Source organism: Falco biarmicus, chromosome 13, assembly GCF_023638135.1.
Source record: "Falco biarmicus isolate bFalBia1 chromosome 13, bFalBia1.pri, whole genome shotgun sequence".
Lineage (NCBI taxonomy): Eukaryota > Metazoa > Chordata > Aves > Falconiformes > Falconidae > Falco > Falco biarmicus.
The window spans coordinates 6,129,795-6,147,827 of NC_079300.1; the positions used below are offsets into that span (position 1 = coordinate 6,129,795).

An 18,033-nucleotide genomic window follows, 5' to 3' on the forward strand; every position below is an offset into this window, starting at 1 on the left:
CGAGCACTTTTGGCAGTTTTCCTCCAAACCCAGCTATGAAGTAAGTTGCTCTGCTTGAAATCCCAGGCCTTGTTTTCCTGTCTTTTGACTAGTGACAATCTGTATCTGCTAGGCTCCACAACCACACATGTAGCTGCCAGCCTGCTTCAAAAGGAAGGATCACAAGGCAGCAGATCCTATTAGCTGATTTCGTTTGGGTTTGTTCCATTTAATCGGAACAGTTCTGTTGTGTCAGCCTAGTGTAAAGGATGTATTGTTGCATAAAAGCACAGCTCTGAAAAAAAAAAAAATGGTGGGGATGTATTTTGAAATACAACTGTTAAGTTGTGCCCTCTGCTTAATTTAGTGCAGCAAAGAAAACAGACCAGAGGTGGTCAAATATTTGTAGCTTTACTGTGAAAAACAATGTTGCTTGTTCAACACAGTAGTTAAAAGATTAGTTACGGTATCGGTAGTATTAAAACATTAGCAATCTTTTGGATTTCCAGAAAAGGAAGAACATGATCTCCATCAATTACTGCTTCAGAAGTGCCTGATTTTTTTCTCAAAAAGGAAATTCTGAAGCAGCACTCCAGCATTATCCAGCACCGTAAAGCAGGGGGCAACACTGGAAGCATATAAAGCTCAACATACATGAACTGGGCAATACTCCTTGGCCTTGCAGCCAGTTACACATGCTGCTCCACTCCTCTGGCTAGCTCCGAAACAGCAAAATGAAACAAATCAGCAAGGCAGAGATCATACAAGTAGCTGTTGTTCCACTGCTGCTTTCACTCATCTCCAGGAACAGCTACTGAAGCACGCTGAAAAATGACAAATGAGACCCTAAGGCTGCTGACAACATTCATCTCCCTTTCTGTACTCTTCATTTAGGTAAGCACAAGTGGGCGTCATGCGACTGTTAATGCATTGCTTTGTGCTTCGGCAACCTTCTAAATAGTCTCTCAGAGGTTTGCCAGCAGAAACAATGCTGAAATAATACTAATTTAAAAAAATCGGGAAATGAGACAATTTAGTAAGCACACTTCAGCCTAAATTAGCAGATTTGTTCAAGCATAAAGCTCAGTATCAGAGCCTATGCACATTGCTGTCTATTCCAAAGTTCACCACTGCACTGGAACTGGACAGTAAATATTCTAATTAATCAGATGCAGAGTATACTACCAGCTTGACAGAATATGGTACTGAAATGCATAAGCACGCAACAGCTACTGCAAGCTCACAAATGCTTTTTCATAGTGTAAACTAATCAAACTTCTATTGGTATTACATGAACAAAAGTAGTTTATTTGAACTGGAGTGATTTGTGTTTTAATGAAGAACCCACCTCTTGTACCAAAAAAATACCTGTAGACAGACACTGGCAATGAGATCTCTACCTTCTTACTTGTCAACCAAATATAAACCTGGCTAACATATCATTGCTATATTACTGTTTTTAAATATACATTGTTGCCATGTTATAATCATTTGACTTGTGGTTATACACAGGAATACTACAACCAATTGACATAGATAAATCACACAAATTATTTCAAAATATCTAAGCCTGTTTTTCAACTAAAATAATTAAAAGTAAACTTTTATGTGGAGCAAATGATACAGTATTTAGTAAATTAGCAGGAGCCGGTACTTTTGAGTCACAAAAAGCTCTAGCATTTGTACCAATATGAGTAAAACACTGATGTAACTGTCCTACACTAGTACGGGGCGAAGGGCTCCGTTCTTTTCTACTTGGACTTTCACTGATGTCATGCTGAACTTAAATCAAATGATTCCCCATACTGGTTTCGAATTAGAATTTAAGAACAAACCAGAAAACTAACCATGCTCTGTCAAACAGGGTACGAAATCTTTATTCACCAATAAGTTAAGTGTTCTTATAAATAGATGTTGTAGTCTTTTGTACACCACATCGAGTATAAAGCTAAGCTTGAATTATTCCTCAGACTCTGATCCCTCTTCATCTTGACTGATTTGGAAGTAGCGTAGTTCATATGTCTCCTTGTCAGATGCAACAACACGAAGCCAGTCACGCAGATTGTTCTTCTTGAGGTACTTCTTTGTGAGGTATTTTAGGTACCTTGAAAACAGTAGTTACATTGTTAGAACCTTAGTCAGAAGTTAGAACCTTCTCATTTTAACAACCCTTACTTCTGTGTGCGCTCCACCCAAGACATGGCTCTAGCAGGGCAACGACACACTAATTATATCCCGAAACAACAAATTACCATATATAACAGACAACTAAAAATATATTTTCATTCAAGATACACAAGAAACTATTATTTGGTGCTTTTTGGCTACACAGCACAATGCCAGTAACTCAGAAGCACCGAGAAGTGCTTCTAAACCCTGTTCTACCATAAGAGATACTGGTGCATCTGTATCAGCAACTGAAGGGGGAGATGCAAGGAACGAACTCACACACCTCTTATCAGCATACTCATCAGCTGCGTGCCCTAACATGCTACGAGGCTTAAGACTTCATTTGGCTTTAAGGGGCTCTTTTGACACAACACATATTGTGTACACACACATTTTAACACAACCAATTAAGTAATTAAACAGCCACTTGTGATGTGAATTCAGTATGGCTGGTGAAAGCCTATCTTTCCTTGATTCACTTCTAACAACCTGTACAAAGCACCTCTCTCTTACATTTTTATATTAAAGGGAGCATTAATTTTCCATCAAGTCTTTGAGTTTTAAAGAGCAGGTTTTTATGTATCTAATGTCATAAATTTGCCTGAATTACACCTTTCACTAATATTTACAACTGCTACGAAGGCTAGAGCTAACACCTTCTCCATACCTATGAGAGGTGCATCATGTTCAGCATACCACAGTTCAAATTCCACCACCACAAATACAGCAGAGGGAAACCTGTGCCAACCTTTTAGAAAATTGCTTCTCTGACGTCACTGTTATCTTGTTCTTCAGACGTTCAATGTGAACGGTGTTGCCCAAGTTTCCAGTTTTTCCATTGACCTTAACCTTCTCCTTTAGGAACTGTTCCTGTTTCAACATTAAAGAAATAGAACACTAGGGAATGGCACCCTAGGTATGAACTAGGGAAGGGACCCTAGCCATATAGCGATGTTTAAAAATCACTGTTTACTTACATCCCGATAGCAAGCATTTACAACACAGTAAAGTTTTACAGCAGGTAATTAAAAAAAATCACTCCCGTGCTAAAACAGGATGCAATTTAAAATAGTTGCATTCATAGGACAGGTATGAATCATCTTGTTTACGACAGACATCTAAACGCAAGAAAGTTTCAAAAAGTGCTGGTAACTTAAAGAACAGCTATTGATTTTACTAGTTTAGAATGTAACCTTTCGGCTGTTAATTCAGTTATCGTACCGTACCAAGGCTTTTATTATACTATGCACCTGAAATACAAGCAAAACCACGACTTACAAAATTCCCAGAATCAAAGATTCCATCTTCCACAGGATGGGTCAAATCAAGGCAAAACTTCCAGGTCGACTTTTTAGATTTTCTGTCTTTTTGCTGCAACACACCAAAACCCCCAGCATTAACAACAACCCACACCCGACAAGCTTTTACCGGCCGAGGGGCACAGGGCAGCGCGCGTCCCGCGGCCGGCCCAGGCCGACACCGCCTGGAGAGCGGGGCTCACTGCAGCCGCCTGGGCCCGGCCCGGGCCCCGGCCGCCCGCCCCCCGCCCGCGGCCCTCTGGGGCGAGAGGCCCGCTCGCCACCGGTTGCAGGAAGGCCGCCAGCTCCCCCTCGCCCCCCGCAGCTCCCCGGCCCGGGCCCCCAGCCCCGCGGCCCGGCGGCGCTTACCGGCGGCATGCTGCCCGCCCGCCGCTCCCGCAAAAAGGGCGCCTCTCGCTGCACGCCACGCTTTTATACCCGCGGTGACGTCGTCACGCACGCGCGGTGCACGGCGCCTGCGCGGCCTGGGGCATGCCGGGAAGCGGGAGGCCCCACCGCCCCCGCGGCAGTAGCAGGCGCCACACGGCGAGGGCAGGAGCGAGCGGCTGTCTTGTTCTGCTTTTGCGTTCCGGTGTTCTTTCTGACCGACACAAATAAACCACAAGCGCCTCTGTTGCTCTCGTACGAGGCGCGCCCGGCGAGGGGTTTCTCCCGGGGGAAGCTGGGGGCGCCGGCAGAGCGGGGCAGGGCCCACCCGCTGCCAGCGGCAGGCCCGGAGCTGCCCTGGCTTCACCGGAGCGCCAGGGACCCTCCCGCCACCCCCTCCGCTGAACGAGCACCCGGCTCCCCACAGCACTGACATCTTTTTATTATTTCTGGAGCAAAAAAATAAAAAACAAACAAAAACAAACCACATACACATCTTTCTCCTGATCGTTCGCGTGGTGTTGAAAACAATACAGCTTCCAAAATAGATACACGTCGGCACCACGAGGACCACCATGCCTGGTTCGTATGATTTACAGGGTTTGGTTTTCGCCACGATGAGTAAAACGAGCCATCGCCATCATTATTCCTTTCCCCCCCCACCGTTCGAAAGCCGCACCGAACAACAGTTACGCTTACAATATACAGCACAGGACAACAGGGGGTTTCTGCGATACAGTGATACATAGCAAACATTCCGGTTTCAGCTCACAAACCAAGTAACTCTCAGATGCCAAATACCGTAGGGCCAGGCTGCAGATGCTGGAGAGGCTTCTGACCATCTCGGCGTACTGTGCTGAACGCTCCACCGCGCTCCCACCACACCATCTCCAGGATCTACACCTTCATTAACATTCTCAGTGTATAAGTGAGATACTTGAAATATCCTTAACAAGGTCTTTTTTTTTTTTTTAAATCCTGAAGTTTAGTTCTACTGTAACAAACTACATTCTAATTACTCAAAAAAAAAAAATAAAATAAAAGGGATTTATTGAATTTTGAATTCCGTGACACTGACCTGCAGTAACCATAAGAGTTTGAACTGTCAACAAATTTGACTTCTTTACAGATCATGTAAAATTACCTGTATTGTGAAACTACAGACTGTGCACCATTTCTGGGTACATTGTGGATTAGAAAAACCTGCAAGAGGCCTGAAAGCAGTTACGTTAAAACAATGAAATTCAGCTAACTTCTTAAAAAAAACAGCCCTGAGAACATGGCTCAACTAGCAAGAGCCTAGTTGAAAAACCACCATTATAAGCAAAAATTAGAAGGATCTATTGAAATCTTAGAAGTATTATTTGCCAACGTTTGAGGCAGGAAACACTGCAGTCTTTCCAATTCTGTAAAGTAGTAAGAGAAACTCAATGAATCAGAGCCAGTAAAAAAAATATGCATTATTTGGAGTGGAAATACTTTTCTTCACCTTCTAGTTTTCACAGCCTTTACTCTAAGCAATTGCCATCAGCTATTAGAAGTTTATAGTTCTCGGTTTTGACACAATTTAAGTGTTAAGACAGTACGACAGAACAAGCACATTGGTAATATTTGTTTTTAAAGTAAAGTTATGAAAGGAGACCTTCCCTAAGCACGTGGCTAGGGATCTTAAAAATACGCATCTATATGGACTATTGATCACAAACAAAGTTCGCTGCAAACGATTCTGACAGTAAACTGAAACATCTTACTTTGGAAAAAAAAAAATGCCTCAAATACATGTTCTAATTTAGAAGCAACCTTTAACCTTACTGAAACTTGGAGATTATGCTTAAGACTCATGCTTATGTATTACCTATGGGAAACTTCATGCATGATGAGCCAATGCTCTGCACTTCCACAGTGTCTGAAGTGCTTCACAAAAGACAACTAAGTATATAAGAACAAATCTATAATGAAGTACTTAATCATTTAAATCTTGCAGAACTGAAGGTTGCAATAGAAGGACACCCATTAAGTCCCAAGGAGGGCTCTTCCAGCAAGCTGGAGGTCATAAAACCTCTATCTTTAGATTGCTGTAGTACCTGAAAACTCCAGTCAGACCAGGACCCCACTTGTAGGGACAGGACATAAACCAGCCCTCGCCCCAGAGAGCTTGCAGTCCAAGCAAATGCCTAGATTGTGGGCCAGTGGCATCAAATACCTGTCTTCCAACAAGGTTTTAGAGGACAGACAGGCACCTGAGACTAAAGCACTACCAGAACAAAGACAAATCCAAGTCTTGTAGTTTTCAAGGTAGTTATTTGTAATATGGTGATAACATTAGAACTTGCATTAGTTTGGCATAGCAACCTGTGACTTCCCATTCAACATCACACAGCTCAGCTTGCTGTCAAGACCACCATCAACGGTTTCACAGCCACCTCCAAGACAAAACCTGTCTTTCAGGTACCAGTTCAACGGAGAGGCAGAAAGGAGCATAGTGCAGACTAGCATGCACTTCAAAAGTATTCTGAATGCATTTCAATCTCTTGCACCTACAGCCTTTTTTTTTTTCCTAAAGCTGTTTTGCCATTTCAGTCAAGGTGCTATTTAGAGTTCACCTGCAATGGGTATTGTGCTAGGCAAGAGCATGTGGCAGTATCCTACTTCTGACAGGTATCGCAAGTAACTGTGCTTTATTACCAGAGTATATTTATTGCTGTCTTCACCTTCACTGGTACTGCTCTGCCTCTCACGAGAAGTCCGTGAGAAACGCATGGTTTTGCCATCTACGTTAGACCTCCAAGACTTCCTAAGCCCTGCCACAGTATGTACAAGGACAGTTCAGGACCGTTGCCGTGAGCCCTCTGGGGGTTAAAGAGTACATATTATTAAGCTGAAAACATTTCAAGCAGTTAGCAGCATGAAGTCTGATCTTGCTGCCAATAGAGTGTGAATTGTGCACGCTGTCCAGGGCAGCATGCCACATGCTTACAAGTTGTCCTCCATTAGCCAACAGCCACTGAAGCTTAAGGCAAGTTCGTTAAACGATTTATCAACTGCAAAGAGAGGTCTGAACCACGGACTAAGGAAGTTTCCCACTTGTGAAGAGTCATCAAGTCTTAGAATTCAAGCTGAACGCCTTAAACAGGAGCAGGCTAGTTATCCTTCCATAACTATTGCTGTGAAGCCTTGTGTTTGCCTGTTAAGCTACTAAATAGTTAAGAGACATGCATGCGTGTTTCAGTGACTCAGAACTCCCTTGAAAAGGAGCTAGCTTTCCTAACTATGTAGCAATTTACTTTTATAGTTAAGCCATGGTTGTTCAGTATTGTTTGTCAAGTCTATACCTTGAAAATACAATAGTTTTATTTTTCTAAAAAGAATCACATGCATTTAGTTTAGGCTCAATGCTACAGTTTGTCCCACTTTTTGAAAAACATGTGGTCCCTGTGCTACAAAAATATGGTCTGAACCTGAAGTTTAAAACCTAAAGCTGGAAGCACTGCAACAGATTCCAATGGAGTTTGTCACCCTTTAATAGTTTTAAGATAAATACAATAAAGGAAAGCAATTGAACTGCATTTCTCTATTTTATTTTTCAAGTCTGACAAAGGCCTCGAGTGAAAGTCTATAGCTTTAACATCCATTCTCACCTTTGTGTCCCCTTGACCTATCTATGTTTTATCTACCCAATATTCCAACTGCCTGCCTAAACCACAGGTAGGCTTTGACACAATTTTATCGTTACAATAAGCCAACAAGTTGGCAAAGAAGAGTAAAGAGGTAATACAGTTAAGTTGCACATGGCCACTGGGGCTTGGTCAAGCCAGCTGGCATTTTTGATCACTTGAGTTTCTTGGTCTAAAAGTTGCGATTGGCACCTACAGTTCTGCAAGAGTCCCAATCCACAAAATACTTAAGCTTTAAAAAAACCAAAAACAAAACCAAAAATAAGCTACTTTTATTGTCAGTTCTACCTAAACATGTCAAGAAAAATACTATTTGTGCTCTAGGTCACTTTATAATCCTAGATACCTACCAGCTTATCTAAAAGCCCCTGAATACTGTATTTTGTCTGTTCATACAGACAAACACTGTTTTGCTCAAGCAAATAAAAATATATCCACTAGTAACACCTGATTGGTTTCTTCAATCCGTAGCTGAAACCCACAGGAATGTTAAAATAGTTACAATTAAGGAATTAAAATCTCAGTGATTTTGAAAACTGCCAGTTAGCCTGCAACACTAATCCAGAATCCAGCACTGCTTTTTAACAATTCAAAAAAGAAATGAGGTTGCTTGTGAAGGCCAGAGCTTTGGTGACAATAAGAACCAAATTTATAGATCTGTGGTTTGTCCAGACCTGAGCAGTTGCCCGAGCCTGGCGATCCTCTCTACTTGCAAGGCTTTATGGCTACAGCACATTCTTCATTCATTGCACTTATGACGGATATCTGGAAGAAAAGACAGGCAGGTGAGCTCCAACTGACACCAGAGGAAGTGCTCCTAGAAGTTACAGACTTTCACATCTTAGTATCTATCCTGTATCTTTCTAGAGAGGAAAAAAAGGAAGCTGAAGCTGGTAGAATTCAGTCATTATTAGACTAATGCCCTTCCCACACCAGTCTGCTCTTCTGCTGCCTCCTCTTTGCTGTCTTACCTTGGCTGACAGCTTGAAGTTCACACAACAGAGGTAGACAAACAAGCTCCTGCAACAGAGCTGAACCAGCAACTGCTGGGGCCTACTACAGGCTGCAGTCTGCAGAGCTCCGGTTTGCTAACAGCAAATTAAACTACTCAGACTACATCACAAAATTCTTCACTTCTTCCCGATTAAAAAAGCCTGGAGGCTCCTATCCATACCGTGGGGACAACAATAAAGGATTTATCTAGACACTTGAGAGACGGATTTATCTAGACATTTGAGAGACACCCATATCACCTTACTGTCAACTGAGCTGGGTTTCAGTGCCATACTCAGTGCTCCAGTACAAAAGCCCTTCTACATCTCTAAAAACTGATTCCCATTACTTCTAACCCGCTCTTCACTGAGAGATACAAATGGTCAGTATCAAAGTAAGCCTTCTTCATTGTATAATCAAGTGTAATTAACTATAACTCTTCTTGTCTGCCCTCTATACTTACCTGCACATCTTCGTTGGCATTGAATTTTCCTTCTATTTCTTTGCCAAGATCCCCTTCCGGCAACTTTAGATCCTCACGAACTTCACCACTTTCTGTCAGCAGGGAGAGATACCCATCCTGAATACCTATCAGCTGTGAAGAGAAGTTCACTTTTAGGAAGTTTAACATCAGAGTCACTAGTGGGCAGCAGCTGAAGATAAGCAAAAGGCAGTGAACTCTACCTGTTACATTAATTCTATAGTACTGTGTTTGTAACAGTTAGGAACCTAATTTAAGTCAAATTTCAGCAACAGTTCCGAGGGCTGGGGCAACTGTAGCAAAAGCCAGTCTGCTATCAATAACACCAGAACCCTGCTGGTTATTTCCTTGTACCTGGGGCACTGCACAACCCATCTTTGTGATTTAGAAAATGTACAGTTTCCAGGTCACTGGTTCAGTGTTTTTACATCTGTGAATTAGAAACCATAACTGGAACACTGTTCACTGAACAGCACTATTCCATAAAGTGTGCAAAGTACACAATGGTTGAACTGTACATTTCTCTACCTTCATTTGTAGAGTGAGATACTATCATTTACATTAGCCAATGAATAAATTGGGTTACATCCACCAAGCTCTGGACTGCTTTCACAATGCTGTTTTCAGCCAAACCAAAAACCTGAGCTAAGGGGAACACCTACTTTGACAGAGCAGCTTAGGGAACTTGGAACACATAACAGTAAACCCAAAAGGCAGCCCTACCAAGTCTGATAAACATCAAGAATTCCTGTAGCAGTAAGGACCCAAGAACATGAGAGAAAGATCCCCAAGATAACGTTAAGAATTTCTTGGAAGGTCTAAGCCCAGTCACCCTTCATTCAGTCAGTACTGGCTGTGCTAAAGGGTTGCTAACACGCTGAACTCTGGCTTTGTCAAGCACTTGCAGCTTCCCAACTGATGTTTATGTATCAGTTCCTGACCAGAACTACTCCCAAGACAATAGGAAGATAGCTGATAATTCAGAACCGGAATTGTGCTGCTTTTAAGAGCTCGCTGTCTGTATCACAGAAGGCGTTACAGAAGCCTGCCAAGTCCCCTCCCTACATCCATTTCAGAGCAGAGCTCAGGAGAACCAAAATTCAAAATTACTTGAGATCAACCGAAGCCAGCTTCCATTCAAGGAGCAGAAAGCACTGTGGCAAGTTAGAAGTGGCATCAGATGCAGTTTAAGACTGTCTTATTGATCTGTCTATCCTATGTAAGGGTGAAATTGTGACTGACAATACATGCTTAGATTCAAATTTACTTGTAGTGAGATTTTGATTATCCTTTAATAATAACTTGCAGCAGGGACAACACCTCTCCAGAATCTAAAGGATGCCAGTATCACAAACAATAAAGTGACCTTACAACACTAGCTACAAAAAGTGCAGTTCTGAATTGCGTCTAACACCTGCCATTTCTAAAGATCGCTACTGTAACATGAGGTTGTTAGTATAGTAAGGAGCTCTCCATCAGCAAGGTCTGCCAGTTTCAACAGTTCGGTAAATGCTACAAGTTCAGCAATACCGTGTCTAGACAATCAAATTCCATTAATTGTGACAGCAGTACTTTACTAACGGAGAGGCAAGTTTTGGGATGAAGAGGGTTTATGTATGGCATGAGGAGTATAAAGCCTCTTAGTGTGTGTGAGTACACAGTGACTGTTAAACTCACCTGGTAATCATTCCTCTTGATATTTGGAACATCCATGTTATGAGTTGATGGGCAAATGTCTTCGTATTTTTTACCAGTGAAGATATCAATACCAACCAAATGGACCTATAAGAGAAAAAATCGTAACATGAGTTACCATCGGTCCTAGAGAAGCCATTGGCATCGGTATTGCTGGTTCCACGTAGGTTTCTAAGAGATCACGTGCAATATCAGATTCTGCCTAGACTCTGCCTGCAGCATGAGAGCAGCCCAAGCACTGGAAGAAGGCCTCATACCCTTTCATAGCACGCTATAGAAACACTACATGAAAACAAAGATCAGCCACTGTCATCTTCCATAGCCACAGCTTTCCGTAGTTTTACGGCAGCACACTAGATCTCAGTTTGCGGCAGTTAAGGAAACATTTACTTTGACTTCCAGCTGTTCTGAGAAACACAGTGACAGTGTGAAGGTTAAGAGGAAAAGAAGAGGTAGTTATGCACAGAGATTAAAAGAGCTCCCATCTCTCTTTATGCTAGCGCAGCTGTCCGCTGCAGCTAGCACTTGGGATTACCAGTTCAGCGTCTGCTTTTCTCAGGTCCTTTCACTCTCACAACTGTTCCACTATTTAAGAAAACTGGATCTGTCTAATAAAAAAAGCCATAAAAAAAGCAAGGGGAAGGAGAAAAGCTGGCAAGGGCTCGGTATATTCTAGCTTTGACAACACCTTAAATACCTTACACACCTACAGGTTATCATACAAGGTTGTGGAAATGTAAAAATTAATTAATCGGTGCTTGTAAAGGATCTGTCTCTAAACTCTAGTATACCCACCATAAAGTGTCGCTGAATGAATGAAGGGGGAGTCTAGCCTCGGTCCAAGCTCTGGACAGCTGCATAAGCCAACTTGCTTAGGCAGCAGGACTGCAGCCCCAGACAGCAGCTAAGAATGTCCCTGCTGGGACACAGGAGGGGGAAGGTACTTCTCGCTCGGTGCTGAAAAAAGGCAAGAAGCAGCGAGGCAAGCCAGCAAAATAGGGCCAGAGCAGGCCCAGAGAGGTAACGACGGTCTGCCGAGCTCTTCTGGCTTATGTAATGGAATATGGGCACTTCTAGTAAGCGCTTAAGTCGACCGCTGCGATAGTGAAAGTCCGCTAGCACAGGCAGGCACAGAAGTGCTTTGGTGGGTAGCAACAGCCCAATCCAACCACGCCCTCGCGATTTCATCAGCCCCCCTTCCAGAACTTACCTTACCCCCACTACAGAAACAGGTTTTATCTCGATCAGCCATAGAGCTTTTTAACAAGTTAGGAGGAAAAAAAAACAACCCTCCGCCCAACCCCCTGTCCTCGATCCTTCCCGCTTTACGTTACTGGAAACCCTGGCGCTAACTCTGGAGCCGGGAGACACACGAGAGGCTGCCGCGAGGAGAGCACAGCAGGATCCAGCAGGCTCTGCCAGATGAAACGCTACACCCGTCCCCGGCGGCCGGGCAGCCCGCGGGCGCACGCTGCGGGCCGGGGCTCACCTTGGCGTGGCCGTGCTTGCCGGTCTTGGAGGTGGACATCTCCACGATCTTGCAGGGGCGGCCCTTGAGCACCACGAAGCCGTTCTTCCGCAGCGCCGAGCACTGCATGGGGTAGGTGAAGGAGGCGCCGGCATCGCCCGTGGTGAAGTCGAGCTCGTCGGCCATGGCGGTGGGGGGCTGGCGGCGGGGGCTGCACGCAAAGCGGAGCGTCAGCGCGGAGCCGCGGCGGCGGGAAGGGGCCGGCCCGGGGGCACCACATTGCCCCCCCCCCCCCCCCACCGCCGGGCAAGGCGGCGCCATGGCGGCGCCCCGGGGCGGGGAGGCCCCGCTCCGCCACACGTGCCCGGCGGGCGGGGAGCCGCCGCCGCGCCACGTGCCGAGGCCCCCAGCCTCCCCATCCCCCCCCGCCCACCTCCCTCCCTCCGGTAGCCCGGCCCCGGGCTCTCCTCCCCGCCCCAACTCGGCGGCGCGGCCCAGCCGCGCGTACCCCGGGGCGGCGGCGCGGCCCCCCTTACCTTGCGAGGGCGGCGGGGGAGGCCGGGCGGGCCGGGCCGGGCGGGGCGGGGGCACGGCGCCGCGCACACGCGCCCGACCACTGCGGCGGCCGGCGGGAAGGGGCGGCGGAGAGCGCGCGCACCGCGCACCGCCCGGCCCCGCCCTCCCGCTTCCGCCGCCCGCCGCGCTCATTGGCCCGCGGCCCCGACACCCCCCCCCCCGCCCGCCCGCCGAGTGGGCGGGGCCGGCCTCCGCTCCCCCGCCCGCCCGCCGCCCGACCACGTGCCAGGGGCGCTTCCCGCGTTCGCCCGCCCCGCCCCTCGCCGCCGCTACGGAGCGCGGTTGGGCCCAGCGCGGCAGCGCGGCGCCGTCCCTGCGGAAGCACGTCCCCCCCACCCCGCCCCGGCGCTGGCGCAGGCGCGGGGCCGCCCCTCGACCGCCAGGCGGCGCCGTGCGCCTCCTCACCGGCCCCGCCCGCCGCCATCTTGGCGCGTGGGCGGCTCTGGCGGCCGCTTCCCCTGGAGGGCGGCCAGGTGGCTTCGCTGCCACGAAACTAGGTTTTAAACGAATTAAAGAAAAATAATAATAATAATAAATGGGTGTTTCCAAAGCCTGGCGGGAGAAAGCTTCAGGGAGAGGTATGTTTGACTGTCAACACAACTGCTTAACGTTTGCCCTTCCAGAACAGCCGGAGGAACGCTTTGCAAGGGCGCAGTAACCGGGCAAAACGGCCTGAAAGCACCAAGAAGCCGTGGCGGGAGGTGGTTGCCATTAACGCCGTGAGGCCGGGGTGGCTTCGTGCCCTGCCCCTCGCCAGCAGTGCTGGCGGCACGGGCCCCCTTCGCCCCCACAGCCCCGCTGAGGGGAGCCACGGCGATGAACGCGGTGCCGAAGCCAGGCAGCCGGCTCCTGGGCAAAACGCAGCCCAAGCGTTTTATTTTTGATAAAACTTCCCAAGTCAGAGACTATAATACTTGTAGCTCTCGGACCAAATTCACCCACTGACTGTTGTGTGGCGCTGCCAGTGGCTGGGCCCAGCCGCGGGGGTGCCATGCGAATCACCTCTAAACCACACAGGGAAACGCAGGAAAATGCAGCGGCAGCGTTGCCAGAGCTGGCCTCTGCCACATGTGCTGGCCTGGGCCTTCTGTGCGGAGATCCTGAGTTTGTCGTCTGTGCTCTAATGGGGTTGCTACACGAGTCACGTTGAACGTCACCTTTTGAAATAGTTCGTCCTGCCATCTTTTATTTCATTCGTGTTAATCTGTGTGGTCTGTTCGCCTGTGGTCCCACCCTTGGTTACATAGGTTCCACTCCAAACGGTGCCGCCTGTACCCGAGGAGATAGGTTCGGCTGTTTACACGGGGCCCCTTCGTAATGCTCCAGCAGGTCGAGATGGTGACTCTCTTCTGTCACCAAGGGTTCCAGCAGATGCTGCCTCACCCAGTCCGCTGTGGAGATTATATGCTTTACCCCGGGGAACTGCCCATCTTTCTTCTGTGCCAGTTGATAAGCAGGGTCTGGGGCGTTCTGTTAAGTGTTTTTACATTTGGAGTGAGTGTTTGTTTACCTGCAGGTGTCTGACCAGTTGCATGTGCTATAGGGCTTTTTTTTTTTCCGCTAATAAAATATTTTGTGGGAGAATTACCAACTGTTCTGAAGCCAAACTGGAGCAGGCTGGGGCTAAGCGCTACTGATAAATTTTTTTCCCTCAAGTAGCAGATTATAAATTTGGTTGGTTTTCCACAAGTAACAGATTCATTCTGGATGACTTGAGAGATCTTCTCGACTAAATCAAGACTTTTTACTGAAGTACAGCTGTAGATGATACTTATTTTTGAGACACAAAATAAGTATTCCAAGGCAGTCTTTATTTTGAGATTCAATAAAAAAAAAACGGAAATCAGCTCCATCAGCCATTGCTTGCAGGCATCATTCCTTTGTCTGGATCAATGTTTATTTTCTAAAGTGTACTTCTTGGCAGTACTAATGTGATGATCCTGCTTTTCTATACAACAGCAACAGTTCAATTTCAAATCGTATTTGTAAATACCTTGGCCTTTCTCATTAAAATGTATTTCCAGTGTTGCACAGGTGAATCACGCACACATCTTTCTAGTAGACTCAAGTATGTTATCAAGCTTTGGTTTTCCTATCTAAGTCTTTATATGAATTACATTACAGAATTGATCAAGGATTAGAAAACTTCTGGAATGTTTAAATTATCTGTTCTCAGTTATGTTCTGGAGAAAAGTCTGACGCCCTAAAGCATCTCTTTAAAGCCTAGCCTCAAGAGTATGCATTGTAGCCAGCGCTGGGGTAAATATCCCACCTTGTTTCCAAGCAAACCCACCAGAATGCAGGAGGTGGTGGTCACACCAACAGGAGCTGTGGGTGCAGCCTAGCTTACACTGCCTCCTTGCTCCAGCCACTTGCCTGGTGCATTGCTGCTTTCTGTGAGCAGTCTCTCTGGGGAACAACAAGGAGGGCAGCCCTGTCCCGGGACATCCAGGGGTGGTGGCCTGGGCGCACAGAGGGTGCCGGAGGAAAGTCCTGCAGGCTAACTGAGAGAGGGCCAGTCACGGTGAGCTGTTTACCCGGCCTTGCTCCCCTCAGTGCTGGGTAAGCAACACGGGAAAGGAGAGGGAGGCTCATTCAGCAAGTCTTGGTTCAAGTCAAAAGATTAGAACTGGCAGGTCATGAGCAAAGCAGTGTAAACAACCCCATTCCTACTTGAGCAAGTGTCTCTCTGTTTCAACTGCTGAGCTGTCTTACCTGGGAACCACCACTGTGTCCTGACTGTTGGGGGTGAGGGTTCACACTGGCTTCTGGGTGCAGCCTCGAGCAGGACAACATGAGAGAGGCTGGGGACCAATGATCCCCACCTCCAAAGGACAGTGCCATGCTCAGCAGACCCTCTGAGCTCCGACGTACACTCTCCGTGTAGCATGAACCAGATTAAAGAGCCTCTGTAGTGACCTTGCCATAGGCGCCCCGCTCTGCTCCAGGCACTGCTATAATCCTGCCCTTCGCTTTCTCCTTCCTGTGCAGTGCCTGTGAGCCACCATGCACTTACATCGGCCTTCAGGAAGGGACTGGGGGCTGCTGCATGGTTCCTATTAGGGGCTGCATGCCCTGGGACGCTTAAAAATTGCTGCAGTACTGCCTGTGCCTGCTCCGTGGTCATGCTGACCTTTCTGTGGTCCACGCAATCGCCCAGCGGGGCAAACACGGCTGGATGAGGCGTGAGCACACCACCACGCTGCTTGAATTCCCCTGGGCACACACTGGAGATCAGAGGCCAGCGGTGGCAGTGCAGGGACACCGAGCTAGCAGGAGCCACCTGTAACTCCCACTAGGAAGAGGGAAAGCAAGTAGTAATGATGTAAGAATTATTTACTTTAAAAAAGAAAAAAAGAAAAAGGGGGGAAACTAAAAAAAAGTAATTATCTATAGTGAAAAACAAGAAAGAATTTGAAAAACAGAGATGTTAGTTAAATCCTTACAGTTAACAAAACATGGCCTTGGGAGAAGGAACGGGCACCATCAGTATGACAAGCTGGGGCACAACAAGATGACCTTAAGGAGAGCCAAATGGTTAATGAGACTAAATAGAAAGTTGCTGGAACTATGTGTGAGCTATCCTAATTAGCATACTAAAAGATCCACCCTGGAGCAAAGAGAGGCCCCTACTAAAAGCCCCCTTCCCAGCTAGCTTTGTGGATAACCACCTTGCACCCCTCTCTGCACAGACAGGCAATAAATGGTGTCTGCGCTCTGTGGATGGGGTCTCACACATGGGGTGCAGAGCCCAGATTTGGGGTAACAGGAGCTGCAGCGGTTCCTGCCTGCTGGGGCTGCAATGGTGCTGGCACAGCGATACCCACCCGCAGCCTGGGAGGCCTGATGCTTCTTATAGTCCTGGGAGCTGATTTCTTTCCTGGGCAGAATGCAGGGAGGCAAAATCACAAGGCTCTGCCCATGTCTTGGATCTGCAGTTATATCCACAGCCGGTAAAATTTAAGGACTGCTGATCTACAGCCAGGATTTATTGCCACCCTGCTGGGAAGGAGATTCCTTCCCTTTCAGCACAGCTATTCAGGCTGTGCCTCTGGGCAAAATTTGCCAATGGTTGCTTCGGGATTTAGTGAAACACTCGAGCACAGGCTCCATTACCTTAAATTACACCACATACTGCTGGATCCAGACCTGATGTCCTGCCATGCAATTCCTCAGCTCCTATAGATTTCAGTGAAAGATAAGGTCATTGAGCACCTCAGAAAATGTATCGCCTCGAAGACTGGGTCCCTGCATATGTAGCACTTAGATAAGCTTCATCCTCATCAGCTGTTTGACTTGGGAAGTAGAGGATAGCATTTCTCAGTGATGAAAAACAAGTTGAAGTGAGGCAGAAAAATCTGTGATAAATTAGTGTGGAAAGTGTTAATGGGGCCAAATGTCCAGAGGTTATTGGATTAGGGAAGTCAAACTAATTTTAAAATTATGCCTAGAGAGCGGGAAACTAGATATCACTAGCCATTTATCTGACACAACAGAACAGTCTTAATGGCTGTCATCTCAGCACATTAGGAGAACCCTGTCAAAGCTGTTACTGACAAGATGCTTTCTCAGGGATTATTAATTACATTGCGTTATTAGCCAGCCACAGTATAAGAACATACTTCGCATGTTAACTAAAATGCAACGACCATTTAGCTAATAGGTATGACTCCGTCTTTTAAATTTTCTTAATGATTAGCAACTTAGTAAAACTGTAACACTGAGAGATAAAAATAACAATTCAACAAGCTGTTTCTCAAGAACAAGTTTTAACTGGAGCTTGCATGTAGCCAGGATAGCTAAAGTGTACAGTCCTAATTACCAGCCGGATGGGACAGGACAGAAGTAAACATATCGGCAGATTTAACGAACTCGTATGACCCCTTCCTGCATTGTCAGACACGGTAAAAGTGCTCGTGATAGTTCAGCCCAGTGTATCATCTTATTCCTTCCAGCGCAGCCCTGGTGAGGACAGGGGTTGCTGCAGCCTTCAGCGGTGCTGAGCTCGGCATGACCTGTCCCAGGCTGCAGCCTGCCCCACAGCAACCATTAACAGAATTGAAACATCCCAGGATGAGAGAAGCATCATTTCCAGGGGAATATACAAAGAAATTGAATGATAACAGTAAAATGCATGAAGACACCTTGTCCAGTTGTGGCCCAAGAAGGTCTGAGAGGGTCCCCAGTGGGAGGTCCCAACCTGGAAGGAAAAGACTCTCGCTTGCTTCCCTTCCATAGAGCAGCTGCTGCGGGGAAGCACAGCCTGAAACTTGGCACCGACTAGTTTTACTTAAATGCCTCTGAATCCCAGGC

The 18,033-nt window shown here is 46.7% G+C and overlaps 2 protein-coding genes across 3 annotated transcripts; both read right to left on the reverse strand.

Moving 5' to 3' along the window:
- Positions 1-1,830: 1,830 nt before the first annotated feature.
- Positions 1,831-3,959, reverse strand: RPL22L1 (ribosomal protein L22 like 1). Its single transcript, XM_056358802.1, has 4 exons — positions 3,816-3,959; positions 3,427-3,519; positions 2,897-3,018; positions 1,831-2,083 (listed from the first exon to the last, which is right to left on the reverse strand). Exons 1-4 carry the CDS (start codon positions 3,822-3,824, stop codon positions 1,939-1,941), a joined length of 369 nt encoding a protein of 122 aa, XP_056214777.1. The 5' UTR covers positions 3,825-3,959; the 3' UTR covers positions 1,831-1,938.
- Positions 3,960-4,256: 297 nt separating this feature from the next.
- EIF5A2 (eukaryotic translation initiation factor 5A2) lies at positions 4,257-12,828 on the reverse strand. 2 transcript variants are annotated; one of them, XM_056358800.1, is made up of 5 exons: positions 12,681-12,828; positions 12,166-12,355; positions 10,659-10,763; positions 8,964-9,095; positions 4,257-8,272 (listed from the first exon to the last, which is right to left on the reverse strand). In XM_056358800.1, the coding sequence occupies exons 2-5, from the start codon at positions 12,328-12,330 to the stop codon at positions 8,213-8,215; spliced, it is 462 nt and encodes a 153-aa protein (XP_056214775.1). In that variant the 5' UTR covers positions 12,331-12,355; positions 12,681-12,828; the 3' UTR covers positions 4,257-8,212. The 2 variants fall into 2 exon arrangements, with proteins under 2 accessions (XP_056214775.1, XP_056214776.1); XM_056358801.1 differs by lacking the exon at positions 12,681-12,828 and adding an exon at positions 12,578-12,596.
- Positions 12,829-18,033: the final 5,205 nt, after the last annotated feature.

Coding starts and splice junctions, on each gene's coding strand:
- EIF5A2 (XM_056358800.1), bottom strand. CDS start 12,330: ATGGCCGACGAGCTCGACTTCACCACGGGCGATGCCGGCGCCTCCTTC. Junction 10,764..12,165: donor GCAAGCACGGCCACGCCAAG/GTGAGCCCCGGC, acceptor TTTCTCTTATAG/GTCCATTTGGTTGGTATTGA. Junction 8,273..8,963: donor ATGCCAACGAAGATGTGCAG/GTAAGTATAGAG, acceptor CTTTTCTTCCAG/ATATCCGTCATAAGTGCAAT.
- RPL22L1 (XM_056358802.1), bottom strand. Junction 3,019..3,426: donor TCTTTGATTCTGGGAATTTT/GTAAGTCGTGGT, acceptor ATGTTGAAACAG/GAACAGTTCCTAAAGGAGAA. Junction 2,084..2,896: donor GAGAAGCAATTTTCTAAAAG/GTTGGCACAGGT, acceptor ACTGTTTTCAAG/GTACCTAAAATACCTCACAA.